Consider the following 24,913-nt stretch of genomic DNA (forward strand, 5'->3'; position numbering starts at 1 on the left):
TAACCACCTGCTGTTAGCGAACTACTTATTTTGGCAAAAAAGTTTACTTTCCACTCCAAGTCCTGGAAACGCCTCCAGCAGGTAAGAAGAGCTTGGACCTCTTTGTTGGTCAATTTTCTCACTGGTTCAGTCCATTTTTTTGCAGGAAAACAGCTGACCAGTGACAACAAACGCTTTTTTTTTAAAATGGAGCTCAAAGTTTCTGGAATTATCCAGTCATCAAGAACCTATGCCACATAGTTCCCATGGAACTGTGAAAAGACCCTGCCTCGGAGCAGGAGCTAAAATGGCTCTAGGAACTGAGGTTCTAGATCCTATGCTGCACAAAAAACAGTGTAGTTCTTAAAAAGGTTCTAGGAACTGCAAAAAGTTTGAAACAGCTATGGTCATATGGTGGGAACCCTTTGGCTTGAGTGGAAGAAAACTGGCACTTGGTCCAGAACGTGCCTGCAGGTATCTTCACGACTACCAGACTCTTGGCAACTGCAAAATACTGTAAGTTCTTCTCCAGTGCTGTTTCTTTTAACCCTAACTGGAAAATAATATAGCACCAAAAGCCAATTTGCTGCTTTAGGACCCTAAGATAATTCAGTGGTCGCAAGTGAGTACGGCAAACATCACACCATGTGCACAATTTTTATCATAGGAGTTTCAATTTTGTGTTCGATCGAAATTTGAACACATATTTGTTGCTTTGACAGGCTTAATGGTGCGTATAAATGGGTAAAGTACTGAGTGGTGCCTAGATATTACGAGTAGATAAATAGATGTTCAGTTATGTATGAGCATATGCAGTCCAGTCTGTAAAAAAAGGGATATCTGAAACAGCTATTTGTCAGGTGAAGTGGCATATTAACTTGCCCCCTACACTTACGAACACATTTACATATACACTCCCGCTCCTGTACGTGTGTGTGTCCTGCTATTCAGTGCTTGAGTAAATGAACATGATATTTAAGTGACTGCCATTTCCTGAGCGCAGGCTTTTCTTTCCTCCTCCTCTTGGCTTTTCTCTAAATTTCCCTGGGGAGCTTCAGCCTCCTGGGTTTGGCTCTGTGTCAGAGTCCCAGTAGCCATGATACTTCATCAGGCTTTCGCACCATTATTGGCAAGAGCGCTCCATATCCTCTTAGCAGTTATAGCTTTTCAATTTTCCTTTGAAATGCTGAGCCCAGCAGAACATATGGCAATATCTTGACTCGAAGTCCCGGATTGGAGAGAAATCCTGTAACGCAGTCTCGCATCCTGAAACATGCAGCCACAGGGCTACACACTCCTTGACCTCTACGGAGCCGTAGAGTGGTGCTTTGGCACCGCTGTTACCTCTGTTAAAGACATTTATAATAAGCACAATTACAAGACGCTGTCGGACAGTTTGACACAGTAATGTTATGCTCTCCTGTAAAGCATTATCTCTCCAGCCATGTCCCTGGAGACCCATTCAGCATGATGGCTGAATCAAACATCAGACTAGTAATTCTGTCTTCAAGACCTCCCCCCATGCAAATACGCACTCCTGCCTTTTTCCTCATGCATGGGATTGCGTGTCAGTGCGTGCACAAAAGCATTTCCAATTACACGCACACAAAGTATTCATATAAACGTTATTATGATAATTGTTATTTTTACATCCTTTAATTCTTCAGAAGCAGACTGTTTCCAGGAAGGCTGAGGAAACAGAGACTCCTCGGAGGAGAATGATCAAATACACTCACTCACGAGGTATTGTATCATTTTCCAACTCCTCAACAGACAATGGATTTTCAGTCCATTTCATTACTAATTCATGTTGGCGGAGGGGCTGGGTGTGGCAGAGCTGCGGGAGGGTCGACCCTCCAGGAAACCTAATCCTGATCAATAAGGGCTGACCTTGGGAAGTGCTCCTAACAAGCAGACCTGTGAGGGTATTTTTCTGACATATCATCAAGGAAAACAGGCCTGCTTCTTTGTTCTGAGAGTCACATGGTGGAATTAAACTCATGTGAATAGTTTCATACCTCAGGAGTAAGACATTTTCCAGAGGACTGATGCCAGCCATTTGGATGTTCTACTCTCGACGGCAAGCTTCGCTTATCATGCAGTCAAAATATATTATCATAACTCAAAATATATTTATATACAAATCATGCGTTAATTGCTGACCTTAAGATGCAACTACTGTAGATGGATTGATTCACCCTCAAAGATGGCCAGGTCAGTGGTATTGCCATTTTTCCAGTGTCCTGGCAGATTGATAGTGGTTTAACCTGCAGAAAAGGGGAACTCTTTTCCAAAATGTTGAAGTAGCCCATTTCTATGTTTAATGTCTGCTACAAATGTATGTCGATAAATTGTTTAGATCATACAAATGACATGTGTATTGATACTCAATAAGCAGGTCTGTTAGGGGTCAACTATTTGGATTAGTTTGGATACTGAATTATAAATCCAAACTGAAATATACGAAATATACTATATATGTATATGCCATTCAGAATAAAATAGCCAATCTGTTAGAAATAACGAATGTTACTCAGCATTTATCTTTTTATCTGATGAAACTTATGTTAGCATGGCTCTAATGAATTTCCCTTTGTGTCTACAATATAAAATAATGATAATAATAATCCTCAATCATTTTTTTTGTGTGGTCGCTTTTTTAAACACTAGGTCACCATACAAAAGTTAAGAACTTTAAAAGATAAAAAAAAACCTAAAAGATTAAAAAGAAATATTTGTAGTAGTCGGAATTGAGATTAGAAATGAACAGATGGGTTTTAGGTTTTGACTTAAGCTGAGGGGGAGTTAGTATTCCTGATGTTGGGGGGGGGGTAAGTTCCAGAGCCACGGAGCAGAGCCACTGAATGCTTCGTATGCCATATAACTAATGCAGGGAGAACAAGCTGAGTTGTGGATGAAGACCTGAGAGAGTGGGGGGAGTGGCAGTGTGAAGCAGGTTGGATAGATAAGGAGGGGCTAGGTTTTTGAAGCATTTAAAGGTGAGGAACAATATTTGGAAATTTAGATTGATCTGGATTTTAGAGGCAACCAGCGGCGCTGTCGAAGGATTGGAGGTGAAGTGTTCCCTGTGCGGGGTCCGAGTTTTGATCCGTGCTGGAGAGTTCTGGTGGAGCTGGATTTGTTGGGGGAAGACCGAAAAGAATAGAGCTGCAGAAATCCAGCCGGGAGCTGACAAGGCCACGGATGAGACTGGCTACTGCGTGTGAAGTGAGGAAGGGGCGGAGCCTATTGATATTCTGTAGTTAGAAATAGGTAGATCGTTCAATGTCATTAGCACAGGATTGGAAAAAACAATGTACTGGGGTGTCTGTCTGCATGTCTGTGAAGTGTCCTAAGGCAAAACACTAAACCCCAAGGTGCTCCCAATGGCCTGGTTAGAGCTTTGTATGGCAGTTCTGTCACAATCGATGTGAACCACTGACACAGCGAGGTGTTTAAGAGCTATATACGTTGAGACCATTTAGCATTTACTGTTTAGGCTGACAGACTCTTAACTCGAAGTTGAGAGTCAGAGCAGAAAGATGTACAGACGTGTACTTTCTGGCACCATCTATGTTTTAAGGTCTGGTAAGAATCGTTCTCGTTGGCTCCAAATGTGAAGTGTATTCCCAGTAGACCAATAAAGTAAACACCAGTATGTCCTAAAACGATTATCCAATGGAGCTCTTTTGGATCTTGCAGAAGTGACTCATTTCAGTTGCAAAAAGGTGCAATATTGTCAAATATTCACCTTGAACTGACAATAAATAAACAAAAATTGGCCAAATATTTTCTATTAACCATCTATGTTTTCAACTAATACCCGGGATAGAAACGATTGCGAATACTTGGGGTCACACCTAAAAAATATGAGAACCCATATCAACCATGTGGTGAAAGTAAAAAATAAACTCTTCAACTTTTGAAAAATCAACCAATGAACAGTTCGAGAGACAAACTGTCTTGGGCGTATTTTGTTTCCAAAGCTTATTAGACACCGAATAAGGGTCAGTTGCAAAGAGCCGATCTGCGGACGTCGATACAAAGGTTAACCAGAGTGCAGGGAAACTCCAGCAATGACGATATCATCACAAACCCAACATCTTGTAATTGATGTATTTTATTGTGAGATGGGGAGTCATGAAAAGAATGAAAAAGAGGAGAAAAAAACAACCACTATAAAAAAGATGAGGGTGTTAAAAGGGTAGGGGTATATAAAATTGGGCGTGGTCTTGACACTGACATTTAAGGTAACACATTAGCAAAAAAAAAAAACAAAAAAAAAAAAAACAAACAAAAAGAACATTATTTTGGCTTGGCAAAAGGACAGTTCTGTGTGGTTGAGGATCATCCTTCAATATAACAGCACACTCATGCTATTAGACATACACTTATTTTTCAAAAGTTCAGTAGCTTCATATTAGAGAGGGGAAAAAAAAACTAAACTAACATGAGAATGGATGCAAAGAGATCACGATCACAGGTTCCAATTTTCAGGCTTGCAGGGTGTGAGTTTCTTTCTTTATTCCCGAGGACAAACATAATTTATTTGTTCAAAAAACATTATTCAGTATGCCGGAGTCTTATTTTTCCAGGCTTGAAGTTATTTGCCTTTGAATCATTTTTTTTTCCATACTAAAATATATTATCGTATTAATACAAACTACAGTATTGTACACTACATAGTGTAATAAATAACCATAAAGAAATATAAAAAATAAGACACATAAATATAAAAGTTCTCTATGACTAAACAGACATACCCAACTCATTGGGGGAGGGGATAATACTGCAATTGCTGAAAACATACAGTACGCACACTGAAACAGAACACAGAACAATACAACAGGCAAAAAAAAAAAAAAGAAAAAAAATAATACTGACAGGTAAAATGTTGTTGAATTATACTCCTGGGATTCATATTTTGCCTTCATTTTGTTACCTGAAGAGACATCTGAGCATTCCATGGTGTGTTAAACAAGTGCACTGAACAAGTTTTGCAAAGGCAGGACAGAGTTAAATATTACAGACCAAGCTTCATCGACAGCTGTTTTAAACCATGTGCATTGTCTTACTTTTGAGCTGCTTGGATCAGTAATGAAAGCAACTACTGTAAGCGGAAAAGCGGTGAAGCCGGAAGTAGTAGGCGAGAGTCTGCTCTCTTCGGTGCGGTTGCAAGCCAAAATCAACAGCATTTCTGGATTACTGTTTGATCTGGAACCTGGCAAGACCTGATCATACCTGCTAAGCTTTGATAGCAATATTCAATGGCACTTTTGATATGCATGTTTTTCTCACTGTTTGTTCGATTATTATCATCTTCTTATTATCATTCAAAGCGATGAAATAATATTTGTGATTTTGGGAAAGGAATACTGATACCACTCTATAAAGAAATCAAAAAAGCTACAGCTTGCAACCACCTAACGGAGCTTAGCACAAACTAAGGAAACAGGGTGAAACAGGTGATTTTGTTCAAATCGTAACAATTTCATATAGCATCATTGGCGGGCTCACTGTTTCTGTCCGTTAGGAAGAAATAAAAAAAAGTGTTGAGTGTTTCCCAAGTCTTCCATGCGTGCAGTCCACAGAGCAAGACAAGGTGGCTAATGCAAATTTGGTACTTTAAGGGAGATACACTTGCCATGATCTTGTGACTCCTCTAAGCTTTTCAAATTGTCAACAATGAAAAAGATAAACACTGTGATAGTCAAGAATAATATTGCAAAAGATCTCGATGCTCCAATGTCTTTTAGAATTCGGTTCAGATCAGTTTGCATCACATGAGATACAATGAATAAAATGTAGCTGCAATATCAGATTAGCTTCAAGGGCACACTATCTTGCCACTGGAGCAAAACCCATTAAGATCTGGCTTTTGTATTCAACGAAATTAGCCCGATTTCATATGATGCACTTGAACTGGAAAAGAAAAAAAAAAAACATGCTAGACTTACATTTTAATGTCATCTATGAGCTTCACATAGCACAGCACGGTTATGCTAATAATGCATGCTAACTAGTGGATGACCGCTCAGTTAATGAGGGCCAAAAGTAACTTTTTAAAACACACATTTGATGACGAAGGCATCGCACACAGACGCTCCAACACTTTTGAAAAAATGCAAAAAAACCAAACTTAAAAATAAAAAATTCCACTCCAAAAGAAAAAAGAAAAGAAAAGAAAACCAAAATAAGGCAAAAAAGCATATAAACAACAGATTTGATAGTGAAATTCTGACAGGTGGGTACTTATGCATCGTGCCAATTTTTTATATTTTATATTGCATTTTTTTTCAGTATCAGCTGAGAATGGGACTTCAGAGACTGCCTGTAGGTGGACTCTTTTAATTTATCTGTTAATAGAGATTTACTAGTAGTTTTCCAGTTATACTAAGCTAAACAGAACGGCTGCTTGCCAGACCTGCGGATTTATTGGAAATACGAGTGGCATCAATCCTCTCACCCAACTCGAAAAAAACAAAGCCATTGTGCATATTTCCTAAAATTTCAAAATTAACAATAGAAAAAAAAATGTAAAAATAAACAAGGTTTTAAACTTGATCAAAATAACTGACAAAAAAAAAAAATGTATCTAAATGTCTAGAAAGACCCATGGACTCACTGTTGCTTTTAATCTTTAGGCTCAAAATCAAATCAAAACTATACTAAAATAAATTTGAATGTTCACATCCGCTCGCGTTATGTGGTATTTCTAGTGCGGTAATACTGAAGGGTAGACAACACAGCTCAACTGCTCGATCCATAGGTAAACCAAGCCACTTGTAGTGCACAGGATTTTTTTTTCTTATTTTCCTTCCAACTTAATAAAATACTGATTTTTTTTTTATGTTCATTGGCAATAAAAAGGTATAGAAATATCTCCCAACTGTACAGCTTTCAAAGGCTAAAATATGAGTGACAAAATTAGTAACACTGATAAAAAGAAATGAACCAAGGTGTTTTAGTAATAAAACATTATCTAAAACAAGTCGGCTCTAGCTTCCAAAGTCTGTATAATGCATTTCCTTCGTTTGTTAAAATTCACGTTCTTCATCTTATTCTTTACAAATGGATTCGAGAAATCATTCTCCTGTGGAAAAGTCACTAGTAATTTTTCAGGCACACCTGGATTTCTACACAGTAGTGAACTGAAACGGACTGTCAGAGTGACCAGACATCATCTCTGGCGTTCATCCTCTGTGCAGGGAGAGGAGGAATCTGATTGCGTCTCATGGAGGAGGTCCGATCCCTCATTTACTCAGTATCTCCTTTCTCCTGAAGTATCTGCTTTTCCTCTTCAGAGGCTGTGTTCCTGTTTGTTCCACCTCCGGCCTCTTCCATGACCTCCCCCTCCACTTTTTTGTCTTCTGTAACCGTTGCCTCCTCTACGTCCATCTTGACTTCCTCCTCTTCATTACAGTTCCCGAGCACCTCCTCCTGCCTCGTGTCAGCTTCCTCTTCCTCGTCTATCTCTGTCTTCGCCACCTCCTCCTCCCCCTCCTCCTCCTCCTCATCCCCTCCTTCTTCTCCTATCTGCACCACCTGGATGTCATCCATGTCAACTGCGCCTTCCTCCTCCTCCTCCTCGTACTCCTCGCTTTCCTCATCCTCTCTGGTGCTGCTCCCTCGCTCATCTGAATCCAGCTGGGAGGGAGCCAGAAGCGGCCTCTGCATCCGGCTCAAGGCCTCCAGCTGGGTTTCGCCATCCTCCTCTGGGCTCTCCCTGCCTTGGCTCTGGGTTTCCTTCTTGCAGTAGGAGTAGCGGTGGTTCATGTGTTGCGAGTAGGAGCCCGAGTGCGAGAAGCGCTTGCCGCACTTGTCACACTGGTAGGGCTTCTCTCCCGAGTGGAGCCTCATATGTTCAATTAAGTGGTGTTTGTGTTTAAATGCCTTGGTGCAGATGCTGCACTCATGAGGTCGCTTCCCTGCATGGAGAGCAGACAGATATGCGTTAACATTTTTTTGAGGAGGGCGGAAAAAAAGGCTGCCGCGCAAAGGCGACGGACACGGAGGAAAACCTTACGCGCCACATCAATGTATCCTAGGAGAACATCTCAAAACACAACAATACAACACAACAATTGTGCCTGAAACCCGTCAAGGAAACTTTATCCAGGCAGGGAACAGCTAGTTTCACCTACGATGATGTCATCTGGAGCTGAAAACAATAGTTGCTCGCCAGGTATTGGGGTAATAAATATAAATATCCGCTGAGAGCGTTGACCTGCGCCTGTGCACCTCAGAGCAACCCAAATCACTACCAGAGCTCGCCTGTTGCAACATTTGGTGCTTTACATGAGGAGCTGGCAGTGCAGAGATTGGGAGTCGGCGGAAAGAAACTCTCAGACCTCTTCTGTGCATGTTGAGTAATACCTGCTGGAATGGAGGTGTCCACCCTTCTTTACACTGTGAAATCCCCCTCAAAATCGCACTCTGATTCATCCTTCCCAGGACTAGGTGATGGTGAGACATGTTCTCATGCTACGCCCGTGCTTGCGTGTGTGTGTGTGAGAGAGAGAGAGAGAGAGACAGAGTGCGTGCACGCGCGCATGCATGCGTACAACACATGGGGACTTTTATTCACCTGTGTGTTCATATTTGTGTCTCAGCAGCGAGCTGCTCTTCTGGAAGATCTTGTCGCACAGGTCGCAGGCGTACATACCACTGTCTGTCTTCTTCATCTTCTTCCTTGGAGGGCCCGAGTCAGAGTCATTGGGCTCCTCCAAAGTGGGCGCATCGTCCGAGGCTGTGTCTGGCCTCTCTTCCTACAGAGTTGGAGACATAATGGAGGTGTCAACATCCTAGGAGAAATTCCTGAAAGACAATGTTCAACTCAGAAAAAAGAAATCCATTCCCTTTCACTTTCAAGCCCTCAAAGATGATAAATAAATTCTTAATCCAACCTGGTTCTTTGTCAGGTATTTCCTGAGCTGAGAGAAACCAAAATGGGATCCAAACATAGTCTGCAAACTGAAATAAGTTTTCAGACTAAATGAATGCTTTGTTTCTGATCGCATTTCATCTGTGATATGACTGAGAATATTCATGGTAGTTTCACATGAGATCCCACTAGTTTCAGTGTAAGATCTCTAATCAAAAATGTGGAAACTAGAAACAATTGTGACTTTAATATGATGTGTTTATACAGTTTATTCCATCATCAGAGGCTATATCCTGATAATTTATAAAGGGATTCCCATTAAGGGGCAAAAATCGATGAAAGAATCTGGTTGAGTGAATACAGTCAGGAGCCATACTGGAAATTTACACAAAGGGTTGCCGAGCAACATCAAGAATATGCAACAATAAAATCTTACAACATAAACAGCTTAAATATAAAGTGAATTATAGGCTACATGTGGGTACATATATACTGGCCATCGGTGCTCTTTACAAAGGAAACTTTAATGAGCCAAAGGTACAATGACAAGAGAAACAGGACTTATTTTTTCCTAAGCTTCACATTGAATTCACTGACCCAAGCCCTAATCTCAGCAATATAGCTACCTGCATGTTGTTGAATTAAACAATAATGACTATAAATGACTTTGTATTGACAGACTATTCATTCTGGCAAAGTTTAACATGTTATGAAATGGTTCTGCTCCTGAGGACATGAAAACTAATTTAAAAGCTTGCTCTGATCTTACCAGAATATAAATAGAGGATTATTAGTATGCAATATTAGCATGAATGTAAAATACACATTGCAACAATGTGCCTAACTGAGCTTTGATATAAGATTGAAAATCATGCAATCAAACAGAATAAATAATGAATGGGACATGAAAAGAAGTGTGGTTACAGACATCAAAATATGTTTTTAGGGGGGAGCTATCTGCCCTACATCCCCCAACCCCAACATGTGGTGCTCTGGGCTTAGTGTGAGATGTTTAGCAGAGGAAAGGAGTTTATGAAATTATGAAATGCAGCTCAGCAAAGAAGGACTGTTTCTGAACCGAAACAGAAAAAAAAAAAAAAAAAGTTGAACCAATTTGACTTTGACGGCCTTCAAAGGTACATTCATAGGTAAGCTGGGAGATGTGGTGTGTGTTAGTTCAGGCAGGCCACCATGTCAAGCTGTGCTCTTAACCCTGTTATATCAGCGAGCATCAGCTGATGTAAGCCAGCCCATATCAGCTGACAACTTAGTCATCTCCTTCTAGGCATTAAATGGGCTCAGCTGATTCCCTGTATCGCTCAAAGTTGGCAAAGGTCATTTAAAGCCCCCTTTAAAACTGCTTAGGATGTCTTCCTTTTGACTTCTACTGCATGTATTTTTTGACTTCCTTGACCCTAACACCATCTTTAAACTAAATATCACTTTATCAGTCATTCTGTATAGCACTCTACTAGGGGCTTCTGCCGCTTCCTCTGACTAAAGCTCCTTTTAAACATGCAAAGGAAACCAGACGTTATCTTGGCTTTACTCACGTGGGCTGTGTGTATGAGAGGAAATGTAAGAGTATGTCGAGAACGGATATCCAACTGCCTTTAACCAAGCAGGTCTTAGAGTGACGGTCATATTATTTTCTTGAAATGTGTGTTTAGTGTGTTGATAAAATAAAAACATCTAAAATGCCCATTATTTATGTAAGAAACACCTATAAGGCACACCTATGATGTATGATTGTGTTCCAATCACAATATACAAAAACATGCGATCTCCAGAGCATAACACTGCCTAAACGTGGAAAACTCCTCGTGAGCAACACGTGTGAAAGGATAGCGCTGGATTATGGCTGGGCATTATTACAAATGTATGTGTTAACTTATATATAATATAATATAATATAATATAATATAATATAATATAATATAATATAATATAATATAATATAATATAATATAATATAATATAATCACCAGGTTTTTACATACTTTAAGGTGACATCATATCTGTGAACATTGATGTAAAAGTCAGATCAGTGTTTATAATTACGTTAATGGTGTGGCCAGCAATTGAACTCCTAGCTTTAACTCCTAAGCTTTAACAGTGACCTAAAATTCCATCTTCATGGTATTAAACACAACGCTTAGATAGGGCACAATTTCAGGATCCCAAAACTTAATAACAAACATCTAATGCCATTTAGCATTTGAGAAGATATATTCTATATCAAGCAAGATTTGTTCACCTTGTTTATACAATTCTTATCTGAGGTTTTGGTATATATTGTATATATATATATATATGTATATATATATATATATATATATATACATATACATACATACATATATACATATTTTGATGATATACAGCTTAATAAATAGACTATTTTGCCATGGCATGAGGAGAAATGAGGAGCATTTCATAGATGTCCAATTATTTATTTGGTCTTCCACTCAAATAAATATGTAAAAACTCAGAGTTTTGTATGGAAAAACACCAAGCCCGTTTTTAATAGCAATGTCCAAAAGTGAACAATTAGATGAGCCACAATTTGTCAAATTGTACTGATAGTCAACACAGATGACAAATAAGTCCAGAGGTTAAGTTTTTCCAAGAAGATAAAAATACTCATTAGTTCTGAGAAAAACTTGTTTCTAGTGATATTATTTAAGAGGTATTGTTATGAAACCTAGATATGCATGCAGTTTTGTTTCTGACGCAGGTCTGGGCCAATCCACTTAACACAAAAAGTGTAATACAACAACAATTAATCGATGAGGCAGGCAAGGGTGTTGAGTTTAGAAAGATTCCAGCAGATCAATATGAGGCTTAGCAGTAAAGTGCAGTTTCGTGTCCTACGGTGATGGCCCACGAGATCACTCACACTCAGACAGATCTACATCCATCATTACAGCCCCATTACCTGTCTACACAATGAAGAGCTATTGAGGGCTATCATTTTTACAAAGGGCGGTATTTTGACATTTCTATATATGACTTATTGATTAGATTTTAGACGGTGTCAGACTATGTATCATGTTGTGGTGGTTTTGAACAATAAAAAGTAATGATCTTCACTGATCCGTTTGAGTGATTGCATCAAACAAAGAAAACTTGATTCAAATCGACTTGCCTCACATGATGACACGTGGCTTAAACACGCAATGTGTCTGCAATGAGCCATACATCGATTACCTCACATACAAGTTAGGAATTTAAACTCTTGGCTGAGTCTGTTCTCCAGAGTCACTAAGGGTGCCATAAGTGAATCTAAAATGCTGAGTGAGCTATGAGAATGATAAGGTATTTAAAGATGCACATCTCACATTTGTGCAATTGGTCATGGAGTCATTAAAAACAATAGATAAGGTGGAAGAAAAAATAGTTCAACATTCAGGAAATATGCTCATTACCTTTCAGCAGAGTAAGATGGAAAGCTCAAGATTACTCATGGCTATGGATGTGTGACACAAAAGTAATGCCAAGAGGCCATTAGCTTAGTTTGGTAGAAATGCACAAAACAGGAAGAAGCGTGTCACCTGGCTCTGTTAAATGGCCAAAAATAAGAAGGTTCAGCCAAGGTCAGTGATAAGTTTTAATTCAAAAAAGAATGCCCATTTCTACTTGGTTTCCGATCAGGAAACTTTGAAATCCCCAGGTACAGACCTCTCAAAAGATGTTGTTGAGTCACTTAAGTGTGCTCACTGTGTTTACCCAGACAAGATGATAATTTTTCCAATATAACACATATCTCACGAGAAAAATGTTATGTTCATTCGAAAAAGGACAAGGACCCAAGTAATGCTCACCTTTATTCCATTGAGGTGGATTGTTTCTTGCGTCTCTGTCCCAGCAGGGCTGTTAGCTGTAGTGGTATAGGTGTACGCCAGCTGAGGGATCAGGATAGTCTGTTTGTTGGTGGTGGTTAGCGCCCTGAGGCAGTGCATGCGGCTCTGGTCAGCAATCGCCACCAGAGTGGGGAGCTGAGTGGTTGTAATGTTGAGGGGGTTGGCACTTGGCTGGCTGGCATACAGTGCAATGGGGCTGGTGCCCACGGATGAGAGTGGCGATGCTTCTTTTTTTGTGCAAGTTAAATTCAGAGGTTCGTCTTGATTAGTAGAAACAGAGGAGGGGGACTGGTAAACGCGGGCTTTACTTATCATGGCCTCCGTTTCCTCTCGGTCAGGCTTTGGCAGCGAAAGGTCTAGGGGTCCTTCAGTGCTCTGGGGGGGCTGGGCTGAAATGGGACCGTCAGCTGTCAAGTTTAGAGGTGAGGGAGGGGTTGGTGAGCTGTGAGTGCCATTGACTTCAGCTGGAGTAGCTTCGGGGGGACTGTCCTGAGTCACAGAGGGGATCATAGTGACCATGTCCTTCCCTGGCACCAGAGACACCACACTATTGGCATCGCATGTGTCCTCCTCCTCTGAAGGAGGTGTTGGGGCACCTAGTGATATTTGACCTTCTTGCATTTTATCGAACCACTTCTTCACCACATGGAGTGGTAGGCTGACTGAATCTGATATCTTAGCTAGCTCATCCTTAGAGGGCTCTGCGTTTAGGGCAAAGTAGGCCTTGAGCAGAGATAAGAGGTTCTTGGGCTGGTTGCAGAGTCCCCCCTCCGACAGCAGTGCAGTAACATCAGGCTCGCCCTTCAGCCTGAGACCATCCTTCTTGCAGTGTTTGAGGGCATGGAGCGCTTCTAGTCCTGCAGGACAATTATCACACAGGAGACAAGTTTTAGTGGTGTTTTCCTCTTCTTTCGTCTCAGTGGCTCTGGCTCCCTTGATGGTAAGATCTTCTGGGAGTTTCTGAGACTTGAGGGTCTCAGTGGTAAGCTGAGTTGCTGAGACTGGGCTCTCAGGCTCCTTCTTAAGGTTTTGGGCTGTCAGCTGGCCCTGGCTGGGGTCTAAACTGTAATTTATGATTATTTTTGCATTTCCATCCTGACCCACAATTGGCAAACTGATGGCTGAGATGAGTTGCTGCTGTGGGGGGAGAAGAGTTCCAGTGGTTAACCCAGAGTTCACCTGCGCCTGGCCTTTGGCATTGTTTTCCAGCACCTGTCGAATGACGTTGCCATCCACTGCCACTTTGAGAGCATTCTGCAGATCAGCTAGGTTGATACTGATGGGCGAAACTAGTCCCACTGTGGGCAAAACAACAGCTTGTACAGTGCCCTGCAAGGGAGCTGCGGCACCTCCATTGAAAACCCCACCATTCATGCCAGCAACGTTTGGGGACGTCATCACTGATGGCTTGTACTCATAGTCCACAGGCTCACTCTTGATCTGGTTGAGGGGCAGTTGTTCCTGGAGGGGTTTGCTGTGCTCCAGCTTCTCTCTAATTTGGTTGCGGAGGATAGATGGTGATGTAGGAAGGATTGTTGGCGGACCCTGGTTTTGTGTCTTGTTGCCCACACGCGGTCTGCCGTTCACTGAGATGAGGCTGATGCACTTCTTGCTGCTAATGTGTGAGCTGTATGAGCCCGAGTGGGAGAAGCGCTTCTTGCAGTTGGAACACTCATAGGGTTTCTCTCCTTTATACAAGCAAATTGTATGAGACAGAGACAGAAAGAAAGTCGTGGGAGTAGAAGAAACACAGATTTCCATGAGTGAATGAGGCTAAACAGGCAAGCTCGTCTATGATCACTAACTAAAGAAAAGAGCTCTAATGCATATCAATGATGCTGGAATAGTACCGTTGGGAAATTCCCTCCTCTAATTACTGTCCCATAATGCCAAAAGAAACACAATTATGATTCATAAAAGGAAGAACACACAATGGCCTGAAACACAATGAGGGATATTTAAATACAGGGAATTAGCTACAACATAAATAACAGCTGTATATTTTTGCTATAGAAACTAAAATATCCGTGGCTATTTACCGCTGTGGATGCGTAGGTGCTCCTTCAGATGGTGCTTGTACTTAAATGCTTTGCCACACTCAGTGCACTTGAATTTACGGTTACCCCCTGACTGCGTGATGTGTCTCTGTCAAAACAAGAAGAGGGGGCTTTCAATGTGATACTTACTGAAAACATTTTCAACACAACCTTTGAACCGCTACTAATTCATGTCACAATGTTATTAGTCAATTGAGGGCGAAAGTTCATGTTTATTCATCATGTTTGTAAGCTTATTTAGTCACTTTATCAGAACCTACAGGAGTTCACGAGGGACACAAGATACATTACTCTGTAAATATTCGTTAAGTATTGATTTACTTCCAACAGAAGTAATTATCTAAATTCAAAACAGGGCAGACTTCAAGGTGCTTTACAAAATATTGGCTATCTAAAGACAACTTTGGATACTTTCTTGGTGGAATGTTGCTGTGAATGTGAGTGTGTATGTGTCTATAGATTGTATTAAAATTCTAAATAATAACATTCTATGATGTATCAAATAAATGAATTAGTTATATACTTTAGAAAAAAAGAAATTTTCAATGAAAGCTTTCGTCAACCATATCACATTATTATTTCATCAAAAACTTTTTCCTCGTCATTAGGCCATTTCCCATGATTCTTGTATAATTATATTTTTTTCATACAATCAGAGCAACATTTTTTTTCCAATCCAACATTGTCATATAGTTCTTGGATACTTTGGTTGCTTGAACGTGGAAAGATTAAGTTTTCTTAATCAATGCCAGATACCAGAACAGGATAATGTTACCTGATCCCTTCCTGGCTTATGGGCTGTCATGTGTCTCTCCAGTTGAGCACGATGTGCAAACGTATAGCTGCACTCAGGGCAGCTGAAGCATTCCTCCGTCTTCTCGTGCCGGTACTTGATGTGCTCCTTCAGGGAACTGTAACGCTTGTACCCTCGCGCGCAGTAGGGACAGGTGAGCAGCTGAGAGAAGGAGTCAGGAGTTCCTAATGAGAAGGAAGGAAAGGGTTAAAAGGACATGTGTGAGTGCGAGAGGAGTAGGACAAGCGGGGTTTGCAAAAGGGTCAGTGGGGAGGGCCCTTACAAATGTCACAAATGATATGTCACTGTAACACCCCTCTGCTATTTCACTAATCAGTGACAGTTCCTCCCCCACAGGTAAACAGCCAGGTAGCCAAATTGATAGCACTTGATGAATGAACTTTTGAAATACATTGCTGTTTTTACAAAAATAGCATGAGTGCGGATATTCATCTGTGTATTTTTCTTCAAGAAAAGCTCACAATTACTGCTGTCACAGGCCGGACATCATGTCCATCATCTAATCAGAGTTTGAACAATTTCTGAAACGTCCATGTATACAGGGAAAATCGGGCTTTGTAAACACGAGCCTGCTGGGCGAACAGAGGGTCTCAGTTGCCAAGCTCTCACACAGGTAACGCATTACTTTGTTAACAGGTGATGTATTAAGTTCCCGACTGAACAGGTGAGGGCCACAGAATGAATGCATAGACCTTATCGCGCAGGTACCTGTGACTCAGAGCTAGCACAGACGTGACAAATTTACTCAGGTGTTGCGGTTTCTCTTATAACCTCCCACTTTTTTCCGCAGTGGTCCTAGGTGACAGCCAAAAGCCCAAAGGTCAAAATGCATCCAGTGTGTTGCAATTCACAAACAGCCCTATGTGTGTAATGATGTCAGAGAGTGGTATTAATGGGGTGAAGTTAACACCTGAGGTGGGACATGGAGCAGACAGAGCTGTTCCCAAAAGGCCACTAATTACTGGGTTGTTGAAGTAAACAGGTGAGAGCTCAGCATCTGAGAGTTCTCTAGTGGAAACACTGGTTTGTGTTGTAGTGTGTGAGCATGTTTGGGTCAGTTTGCATGCATGCAAGCACGGGCCCCTCTCTGCATGACCTTGATATGTATTGCATCATCAGTCTGTGATATATCATGAATTATTGATGTATTTTTTTATATCAGAAACTTTAATTTACCTTCAGTTATGGGTCATTCTTCTTCTTATTCTTTGTTTGCAAATTTAGTAAAAAAAAATGTCCATGTCTCTTTTCACGCCTTTTTTTGAAAAAACTGTCCAAAAACAATCAAGCTTAACATATATCAATACTATGCCACATTTATTTTATCAAAATGCAGAAGAGCTATTCTTCATAGTTGAGGGCATATTCATTTGTGTTGCATCAGACCTGACTTCATACCAAGCAGTTGTTATATCTATCTTGATAAAAAGGGTTTTGCATACCTTGGTATGATGTTTTTTCATTAGCTCCAAGTCATAGTGTGTGAGTTAGTCAATGGATCTTTGCATATTTGCAAAGACCAAAAAAATAAATCGAATTTCCATCAATTGAAAGTACAAATGATCTGGTAATGTAGCTAGAATCGACAAAAACAGTCTTCTTAAGTTGTGCAGTCCTGTACCATTCTCATCGTGAATGCTGGCATCCGGTGTGCCATGGCGTTGGGGCTCGTCATCTGGCGCCTCTGGGTAGATGACGGCTGTGTCCCCCTGCTGAAGCATTTCCTCCACTAAGGCATCTGTGCTCACATCATCTTCAGCATCCGATACACAGTCCCCCTTCACTGTAAATGGATATACAAAGATGAAAAAAATATATTTATCTCATAAATTAGTAGAATGATGGAACAAATGAAGATACATAAGTCCGTGGGAGTTATTTCCTTCTTATACTCATGCAAAAAAAATTATGGTCTAATTATTTAGCACTATAAGCACTATCCTTGAGTTTCAAACTACTTTCATGCATGACCTTTTCAGGTATCACTGAAAAAAAAAGAAACAAAATAACTCACCACCTGCAGCAAATATCACCCACTGGCCTTGACTACCAGTTATCAGTGTCAAAATGCAACAAGAAAAAAAGTAGTCGGCCCTTTTTGTGATGCTTTCTCCGCTGAGCCACGATGTTGCATTCGAAATGGTCTCATTTGTATGTGACGTTTGATAATTCAATAATGTCACTGTGAGTGTCATTACGGGTGAGCTGGATTTTACAGTCCAAGCTCTTCATCACAAACATTCATTGAGGAGTGTTGCACCAGGGGGACCAAAACAAATATCCTGACTGCTTTTGTTCAAAGAAGGATGAGGAAAGTAATTAGCCTCAAAGGCCACAGGGTACTCAGTGTCCTGCTCTTTGTAAGGGATGAATAGCAAGCATCTATTCGAGATGTTAGTTAAGATACTTGTTGAAACTGAGGCTGATAATTAGATGAGTATTGATGTATATCCCATATCACATGTGGATTACTGCAGACACACATATTCAAACACAGGTGCATGTAAACACAACTCCAATAGCTCCCCAAAGAGCAATAGCTTATGCTTAATATTTGGTCACATGAGGAGAAGCAACTAAGAAACCTCTTCCAGATTAAATGTACTAGCTAACGATCCTAGACAAGGCCATAACAACATACAGGGAATAATACAATGTATCTCCATGACAGCGCACTATTCCGCATGATTAACACAACTGTTTAAAATTCGCTGTCCCTTTGGGTTTGCTGTGTTTCTTCAATGTTGTGATAGCGATTATTTGCTGTACTGACAATATTGCACAGCTCTTCGGCTCACAGAGCTATGAATCATTGACTATGCTAATGTGTCATTGCTGAGACTAAAAATAGGGCAGGAAAGTTCGACTACAATTGATACTCCTCGCTGTATGAATGCCAAAAGGATAGATTTGAGTACTCTCCAACTTAGAGAAGTTATATGTTTTATGAATTGGGACCGTGTTGAGAGACACTGCCAGCCGGTCTGTAATCAGACAGAGTAAAAGATGTGGCACACATGAGGCTCATGTGTCACTCACACACTAGCCTTGTGGGTAAGGCCAGATTTTTTTCCCTTGGGCCTTATGAGATTTTTTCACCCGCAATTCAAGAGGAAATTAGCTGGTGAGTACCATAAAACTTTAACTGTTGTAGTAACAAATTCAGTATATCACAGGCTGACAGAGAGCAACAAAAGAGAGCAGAAGACAATCAAAATTGGTCTGTAAATGTTGCCTTGCCTCCAAAAGCGCTTGACTGGTTCAAGTTTCACAAAATGTTTGCAAAGACATTAACAGATCTGTTTGAATAAACCATATAAAATAGAAAAATAACCATGCCCTAAGTATAATAAATGGCACATTATCGCTATCATTTATAATAAATGAATCAAATTGTTTGGAGAGATCTGTTTCTCCGGTTTTTACTCTTCTGTTTTGACTCTTCATGCTATGCTAGGCTAGTAAACTGTCTGATACCAGTTTGATGACATGGAAGCAATACTGAAGAGGCCTACACGTACTATGCTTTGAGTCTTGCAACTGCATAGCACTATGATCAATCAGTAAATTTTAAACCGTTTATTTCAACATTTTGTTTTTAATTAATGCTTCCTTAAAGAGGACAATGCTTACTGACAGTTTTAGGTGGACAAGCAATGCCCTTTACAGTTCAATAAACTTTAATGAGCTGCAATGTTTTGGTCCTTTGACTTTTGTAATGTACATGTTTTCACTCTGCATGTAGCTTTTTTTTTGAGTACAGAGTGAGCCAGATGGGTTCACAGCCAAACTGAAGTGTCTGTTATCAAGCTACTCCCTTGACATGAAACATCACACAGGCCATTTATATGCTGACGCAGGGATGTGAATGCACCACTGCACGGGTAGAAAATCTCCGAAAAGGTCCTGGAACAAAGACCGTGTGAAACGGAGGATGTTCTATTGCAGTTGCAATTTGAAAAAAGGCGTCTGTCCCACATTTTTTTTGCGGTATATTCTCATACAATAACTGACCATGCAATCTTCTTTTTCTGTCTACCTGCATCTTTGCAACACGATACAACGGTATCTCATCATGGATTCCCTAGCTGACCTTTGCTAATTCCATCTCCCATGGGTATAAAGGCACTATTGAGTGTAGCGTTTGATGTAGTATACAAGGAAAGGAAACATCAGTGGTATCTAAGATTCCAGAGCTGTTTGTAAAGCCAATGAGCTGCATCTACCATTACAATGAGGAAAATCTCTCTGAATTAAGCATGATTTTAAACCTCCATATCCTAGGAATGTCAACTTTGTGCTCTGTGTATCTTTTATTGACAGTCTTTCTAGCACTCTAGAGATTCTCTATTTCCAGTGTAGAAAGGTGGCTGGGATTTTCACCACATCATGACATAATGTACAAAGAAATGTTGTTAGTTGAAATTCCCAAAAGGGTTCAATTAAGAGTAGTTTAGTTTTTTATATGTAGAAACATTTACCTCTATTTTTACCCACTACTGTCATCTGAATGTTAATACACATTAAATACACAGAATCAGTGTAACTGGAATCGAAACCAGTATAGCTTACATCTCAAGCTATAATTTAGCCACACAAACGCTCATTACAGCATCATAAAAGCCCTACGGTAGACTAGCATTTTGACAGCATGATTGCACTTGACTCACAAGCATCAGTGCTATGTGTGCTCTGCGATAGAATACACGTTGAAAATCATTTTAAAGGGGGCCGTGCTTTGGGAATAAAAGGTTCTAAAACAGTCTGCTTCATAAAACAAAACAGCAACAGTTGTAACCCCTTAGTAGCTTTCTTTGAAGCAAAGCTTAAAATACCCTTTTACTCCCCCACCAGCGTGATTTTATTGCATTTACTTTTTTTATTTGTATTTTATGACTATTTTAAACACATTAACGTCTATTTCATGGCCGTTATTATTTCTTTTAATGCCATTTATTGTGAAGCTAAAAGTGAAATCAATTGCTTTTTCTCAAGAATAAATATGATTATAACAGAGTTTTGAGAGCTTAGTATCTTCACACCTAATTGGAATAATGTCCAGACCCAATGCATATCAAGCACTGTCAGTGTCCTCTCTTAAAAGCCTCTGGCTATATTTCCATGCAGTTAAGCCCGGCCTTCCGATGTCATTAACTGGCTTTGCAGCCTCATCATATCAAAGATGTCCAGCTACACCCTCTAGTCCGCAAGATGTAATCATGCTCTACAACTCATCAGACATAAAGGAGTGAGTCCTCCCAGGTCAACTCTGTTTTTACATTCTCCTCCCATGAAGTTAGTAAGCCTGTTCTTAAAGAGGAGCAGGCCACACTTTTTCTTGGGCTAACGCTGGGCTGCTCCGCACTACATAATCATTTAGGAGTAAATGAGTAATGACAGCAAGCAAGGGGCCCATGATACCATATAATCAAGAGGAATGATTGAGAACAAGAGAAACAGTAAGGGAGTGTCAAAAAAGAAAAAGGACGTATGGCAAAGCAGTGAAAAACCACTTCTAGGTTTTGGAGCGGTCCTGGGAGGAGGGGTGTCGAGGCTTTAATTTGGAGCGAACTGGGCTATGCTGAGGAGAAGATTAGTGGATGGTGGTCAGTTTTCAAGGCTGCACAGAATTCTCAGTTCTCAGGGGAGAGACCAACAGAGGAACAGTGTAGGAGGGGGAGAAAAAAAGAGAAACGTATTTGTTTAAACACACTGCGGCTTTCCCCGTGTTTCATCAGTCCGATCCAGAGTGACAGCGTAAGATGTTGCTTGATGTATTAGGCTACATAGAGCGAGAGAGGGAGAAACAAGAGGTGTGCACACACACATGAGTGAAGGCGAATAAAAATTTGCCTGCACAGGCATTACTGTGGAGCATGGCCAGCTTGCTGAGCTGTGTCAGTGTAACTCATGCTTTTGAAGTGTTTAATGTTCGCAAGTCCCGGCCAAAACCGATGACATTATTCTTCCTCCAACTTTCCGTTTATGCAAGGAGATACAGCTGGAGAGCACTGATGAAAATGACTGCATGGTCAGGGGAATAGATTCTGACACTGTGCACTTATTTGTGCTTTGCGTGTGCATGCATACAGATGTGCAGCTAAAACAATGCAGTTGAAACAGAAACAAGGACAACACATGGCAGGGGAATGTTTTTAAGTTCCCTCCCTAAACGGAAAGTGAGGGCTCTAGACATTTTCACACGTGCTTACAAAATCAGACACCACCCCTACAGTTTCGCACACCTCTAACCTATGTAAAATTCAGTTAGAGACACTCTGAAACAAACGCTCTGAGGGCTCAATCACACATTACACTTGCTGTGTCACCATGTTGTGGAAACCATTTTTGGCCAAAGACCAAAATAAACGTCATATCCCCATACACGCAGATTAATACACAACATTAGGTAAGGCGAACGGTGACAAGAGGCCTTCGACTCAGGTTTAAAAGCCCACATCCTTCAGCACCTGCCATTGTTTTGTTTAGGAGGTAGAAGGTTGTGTGACGTCACTCTTTCCTTTGGGGACAAGCTGCCTCCGATGTCACTTCCATGCATTTTGAGGTAAAAAAAAGTTCACGGCAGTCCCTTCAATGCCCTCCAGTGTCATAAAGCACTCTGCTAGCTGTTCAGTGGCGGTCCTGTTCTCTGTACTTGAAGGTCTCTCTTGTGCTTGTATTGTCTTTGTTTAATATTGTACTTCCTGCTTTAGTTGGAGACCTAACGTGTGTAGTACCTGTTTCCTTGCACTCAGTTTCACAATGAAACAAAGCCTAGTACTTTGCAGTGTACAGATGTCACTAAGGCACCACTTAGCTTGTACTGCATCCCAGTGAGTTTAAATGGGAAGGCAGCATTTTGAAAGAAAAAAAAAAAAAGACAAATTATCACGCAATGCAGTTAGATGTAGGTGCTGCAGGTACAGGCTGCAATTGTGGTAATCCTGAAAAGGTAGTCATTTGTGTCAAGTTAGGAGACAATTCCATTCAGACCATTGATGCTGCAAGTTTTAAAATTTATACTTTGAAAGTATTTTACACTTCTCTTCAGAGACAATGTTTGTAGCAACTCTTGAAACTTGTAAATTGGGCAACCACTAAAGAGAATTTAAAAAGATTCAACAAGTCGTTTGTTATATCGGAGGCTCTGTAAAGCTATTGTGATCCTGGTGATCCTCCTGTTCAATTAATGGATTGGATAATATCTGAGATTCGTATACTAATATCTGAGATCTGTAAACTGATTAGGGAGTGTCCAGGTCCCAGTGACTCATAAGATGATAGATGTCCCCCTGCCTTGTTCTCAAGTGGCTGCCATTTGACTCGATAGAATGGTGGCCATACTTGAATTAAGTGCCATTGGACACAGGAAATATTTATGAACAAAGAAACAAATTAAATCTCTTTGAAAATAAAAAGCAGGAAATAGGATTAAACAATCCTATCCACCCTTCTTGCCGTGCATGGAAAAGTGCAACATGCCACTGTGGAGATGGTGGCTGAGTTTTTGTATCATTCAGAGTGGGTGTGCGTGTGATTATTGCACGGCCGGTCTCACCTTTGTCCCAACAGTGCTCCCTCTGGTGCTCATCGTCTGGCAGGGTGCTATCACAGTCGGCTCCGTCCGCCAGGCTGCCTTCCTCCTCCACAATGTGCAGCTTGTCCTCATCGTCTGAGTCTGACCCGGCCTCGACCACATTGTTGTAGCTGGTCACTGTGAGAGGAGATATACTGATTAGTTTCATGAATCATACTGTGTCTACATCTTTAATTAGTTTTTGGGGGGAGCAGGAGCACCTTTTCCCCTCACAGAGGAAAGATGATAGGAAAGAGCTGTGTTGTATGCTTGTTTTGTCAGCTTAACATGGAAGGCAATAAGACATTGTGATAAACGTAGGTACTATATCATTAAAATCTCCCAACTGCTAACGGGAACCATTGAAATAGGAGGGCAACTGGATCTCGGTTTTAAAGAGACCGTGATCGAACTTTAACACCCCTAATGAAAATTGTTATGACAGTAAAACAGGTGAAGAAAATAATAAAACAATAAAACGAGCAGGGTGGGTATGATCAAGATGTCAACCTTCAATTTGCTTGAAGAGAACAAACTGAAGAGAAACTGAAGTTTCCCTCTTGCGCTCGTACATGCATGCAATTTTCACATTTACACATAAGCACATGCACATTGACACACCAACACTGTGAGTGTGAGTTCATACAATTGCACGCTGAAGTGCTTGCTATGTGCACCGTGTGGGAGTCAATATGACCTGGTCAGTTGTATTATGGACTGAAGGAGCCAGGAAACACATAAAGCAGGCCTAGAATAAGGGGATTATTAAGGGGAGTACATTTTCCTGACTGTCCTCTTTGAATGGATTTGGGTTCCTCTGTCTTCTTTTCATTGCCATACTGTTCCTGTATCTCTCTCAATTCCACCTGTGTTACTTCCACCCACTCTCCCCTATCCTCCTGCTCCACTGAGAGAACTACACATCCTCTAAGAGGCCAAATCAATTCTCTAGTGAGAGCAACCCAGTCAGATGAGGGCCCAGGCTGCAGCTCTGAAACTACTTCCCCTGGCTACTTTCCCTCACATCACATAGTGTATGCACATGTACACAAACCACCTGCATTCACTTCCTGAATATGCACTGCCAGTACAAACAACCCGAACATTTTTTTTCTCCGTCCTCACTCTCCCTAACCCCATTCGCCCACCTCTTTCTGAAGTGGCTGCTAATGCTTTTTTGTCAGGAGGAGGCGTATCTAGTAGAATCATGATCCTCAGTCTCAATCAATGAAGATTGTTTTGGCGAGGTCCCTTCCTTTGTCTTTGCATCAGGCAGGTCATTACAACTGCTTGGTATTCACACACTCAGTATCGGTAGGCATGCAGGGTTCAGGCTGAGGGGGAGGCAAGAGGATGGTGGTGTGGGGGCGGAGGGATGAAAGTTGGTGGAGGAGGAGGGGGTTGTGCTGATATTTGGCGAAACAACAGGGTCATCGCCACTGTGCTGCAGCTGCAGAATCCTATCGGGCTGCATCAGAAGAATTATTAAATATCATCCTTTTGGCTCCTTCTTCACTTCATATGATCTATTTTACTTTACAGTTATGTGAAGCATTCAGCATGGACAAACAAACCTGGATTACAATCCAGCTTTAGTGTTGAAGACTTTCATTATTCCTGCTTATCCCATTGCCACAAAGTAATTACAATTTGTGTAAATACATAATCAGTATTCAACATTCACCAAGTCCCTTTCTTGTTCCCAGTCCCATTCATCTTTCTTTGCTTCTGTCTTTTTTG

At 40.9% G+C, this 24,913-nt stretch overlaps 1 protein-coding gene across 1 annotated transcript in view; it reads right to left on the reverse strand.

Annotated features, from left to right (window-relative positions):
• Positions 1-4,079: 4,079 nt before the first annotated feature.
• Positions 4,080-24,913, reverse strand: part of zeb1b (zinc finger E-box binding homeobox 1b) — a 58,579-nt gene continuing 37,745 nt past the window's right edge. Inside the window, exons 2-8 of the mRNA XM_086160277.1 lie at positions 23,156-23,311; positions 17,219-17,380; positions 15,559-15,761; positions 14,766-14,871; positions 12,688-14,414; positions 8,567-8,747; positions 4,080-7,907 (exon numbers count right to left, since the gene is read on the reverse strand). Coding sequence (XP_086016403.1) covers positions 7,237-7,907; positions 8,567-8,747; positions 12,688-14,414; positions 14,766-14,871; positions 15,559-15,761; positions 17,219-17,380; positions 23,156-23,311 — 3,206 coding nt within the window. The 3' untranslated portion in view covers positions 4,080-7,236. The remainder of the gene's footprint in view (positions 7,908-8,566; positions 8,748-12,687; positions 14,415-14,765; positions 14,872-15,558; positions 15,762-17,218; positions 17,381-23,155; positions 23,312-24,913) is intronic.

The sequence above is a fragment of the Fistularia commersonii genome, chromosome 15 (assembly GCF_037954325.1).
Source record: "Fistularia commersonii isolate RoL2024-O1a breed Wild chromosome 15, RoL_Fcom_v1.0, whole genome shotgun sequence".
NCBI classification, from domain to species: Eukaryota; Metazoa; Chordata; class Actinopteri; order Syngnathiformes; family Fistulariidae; genus Fistularia; species Fistularia commersonii.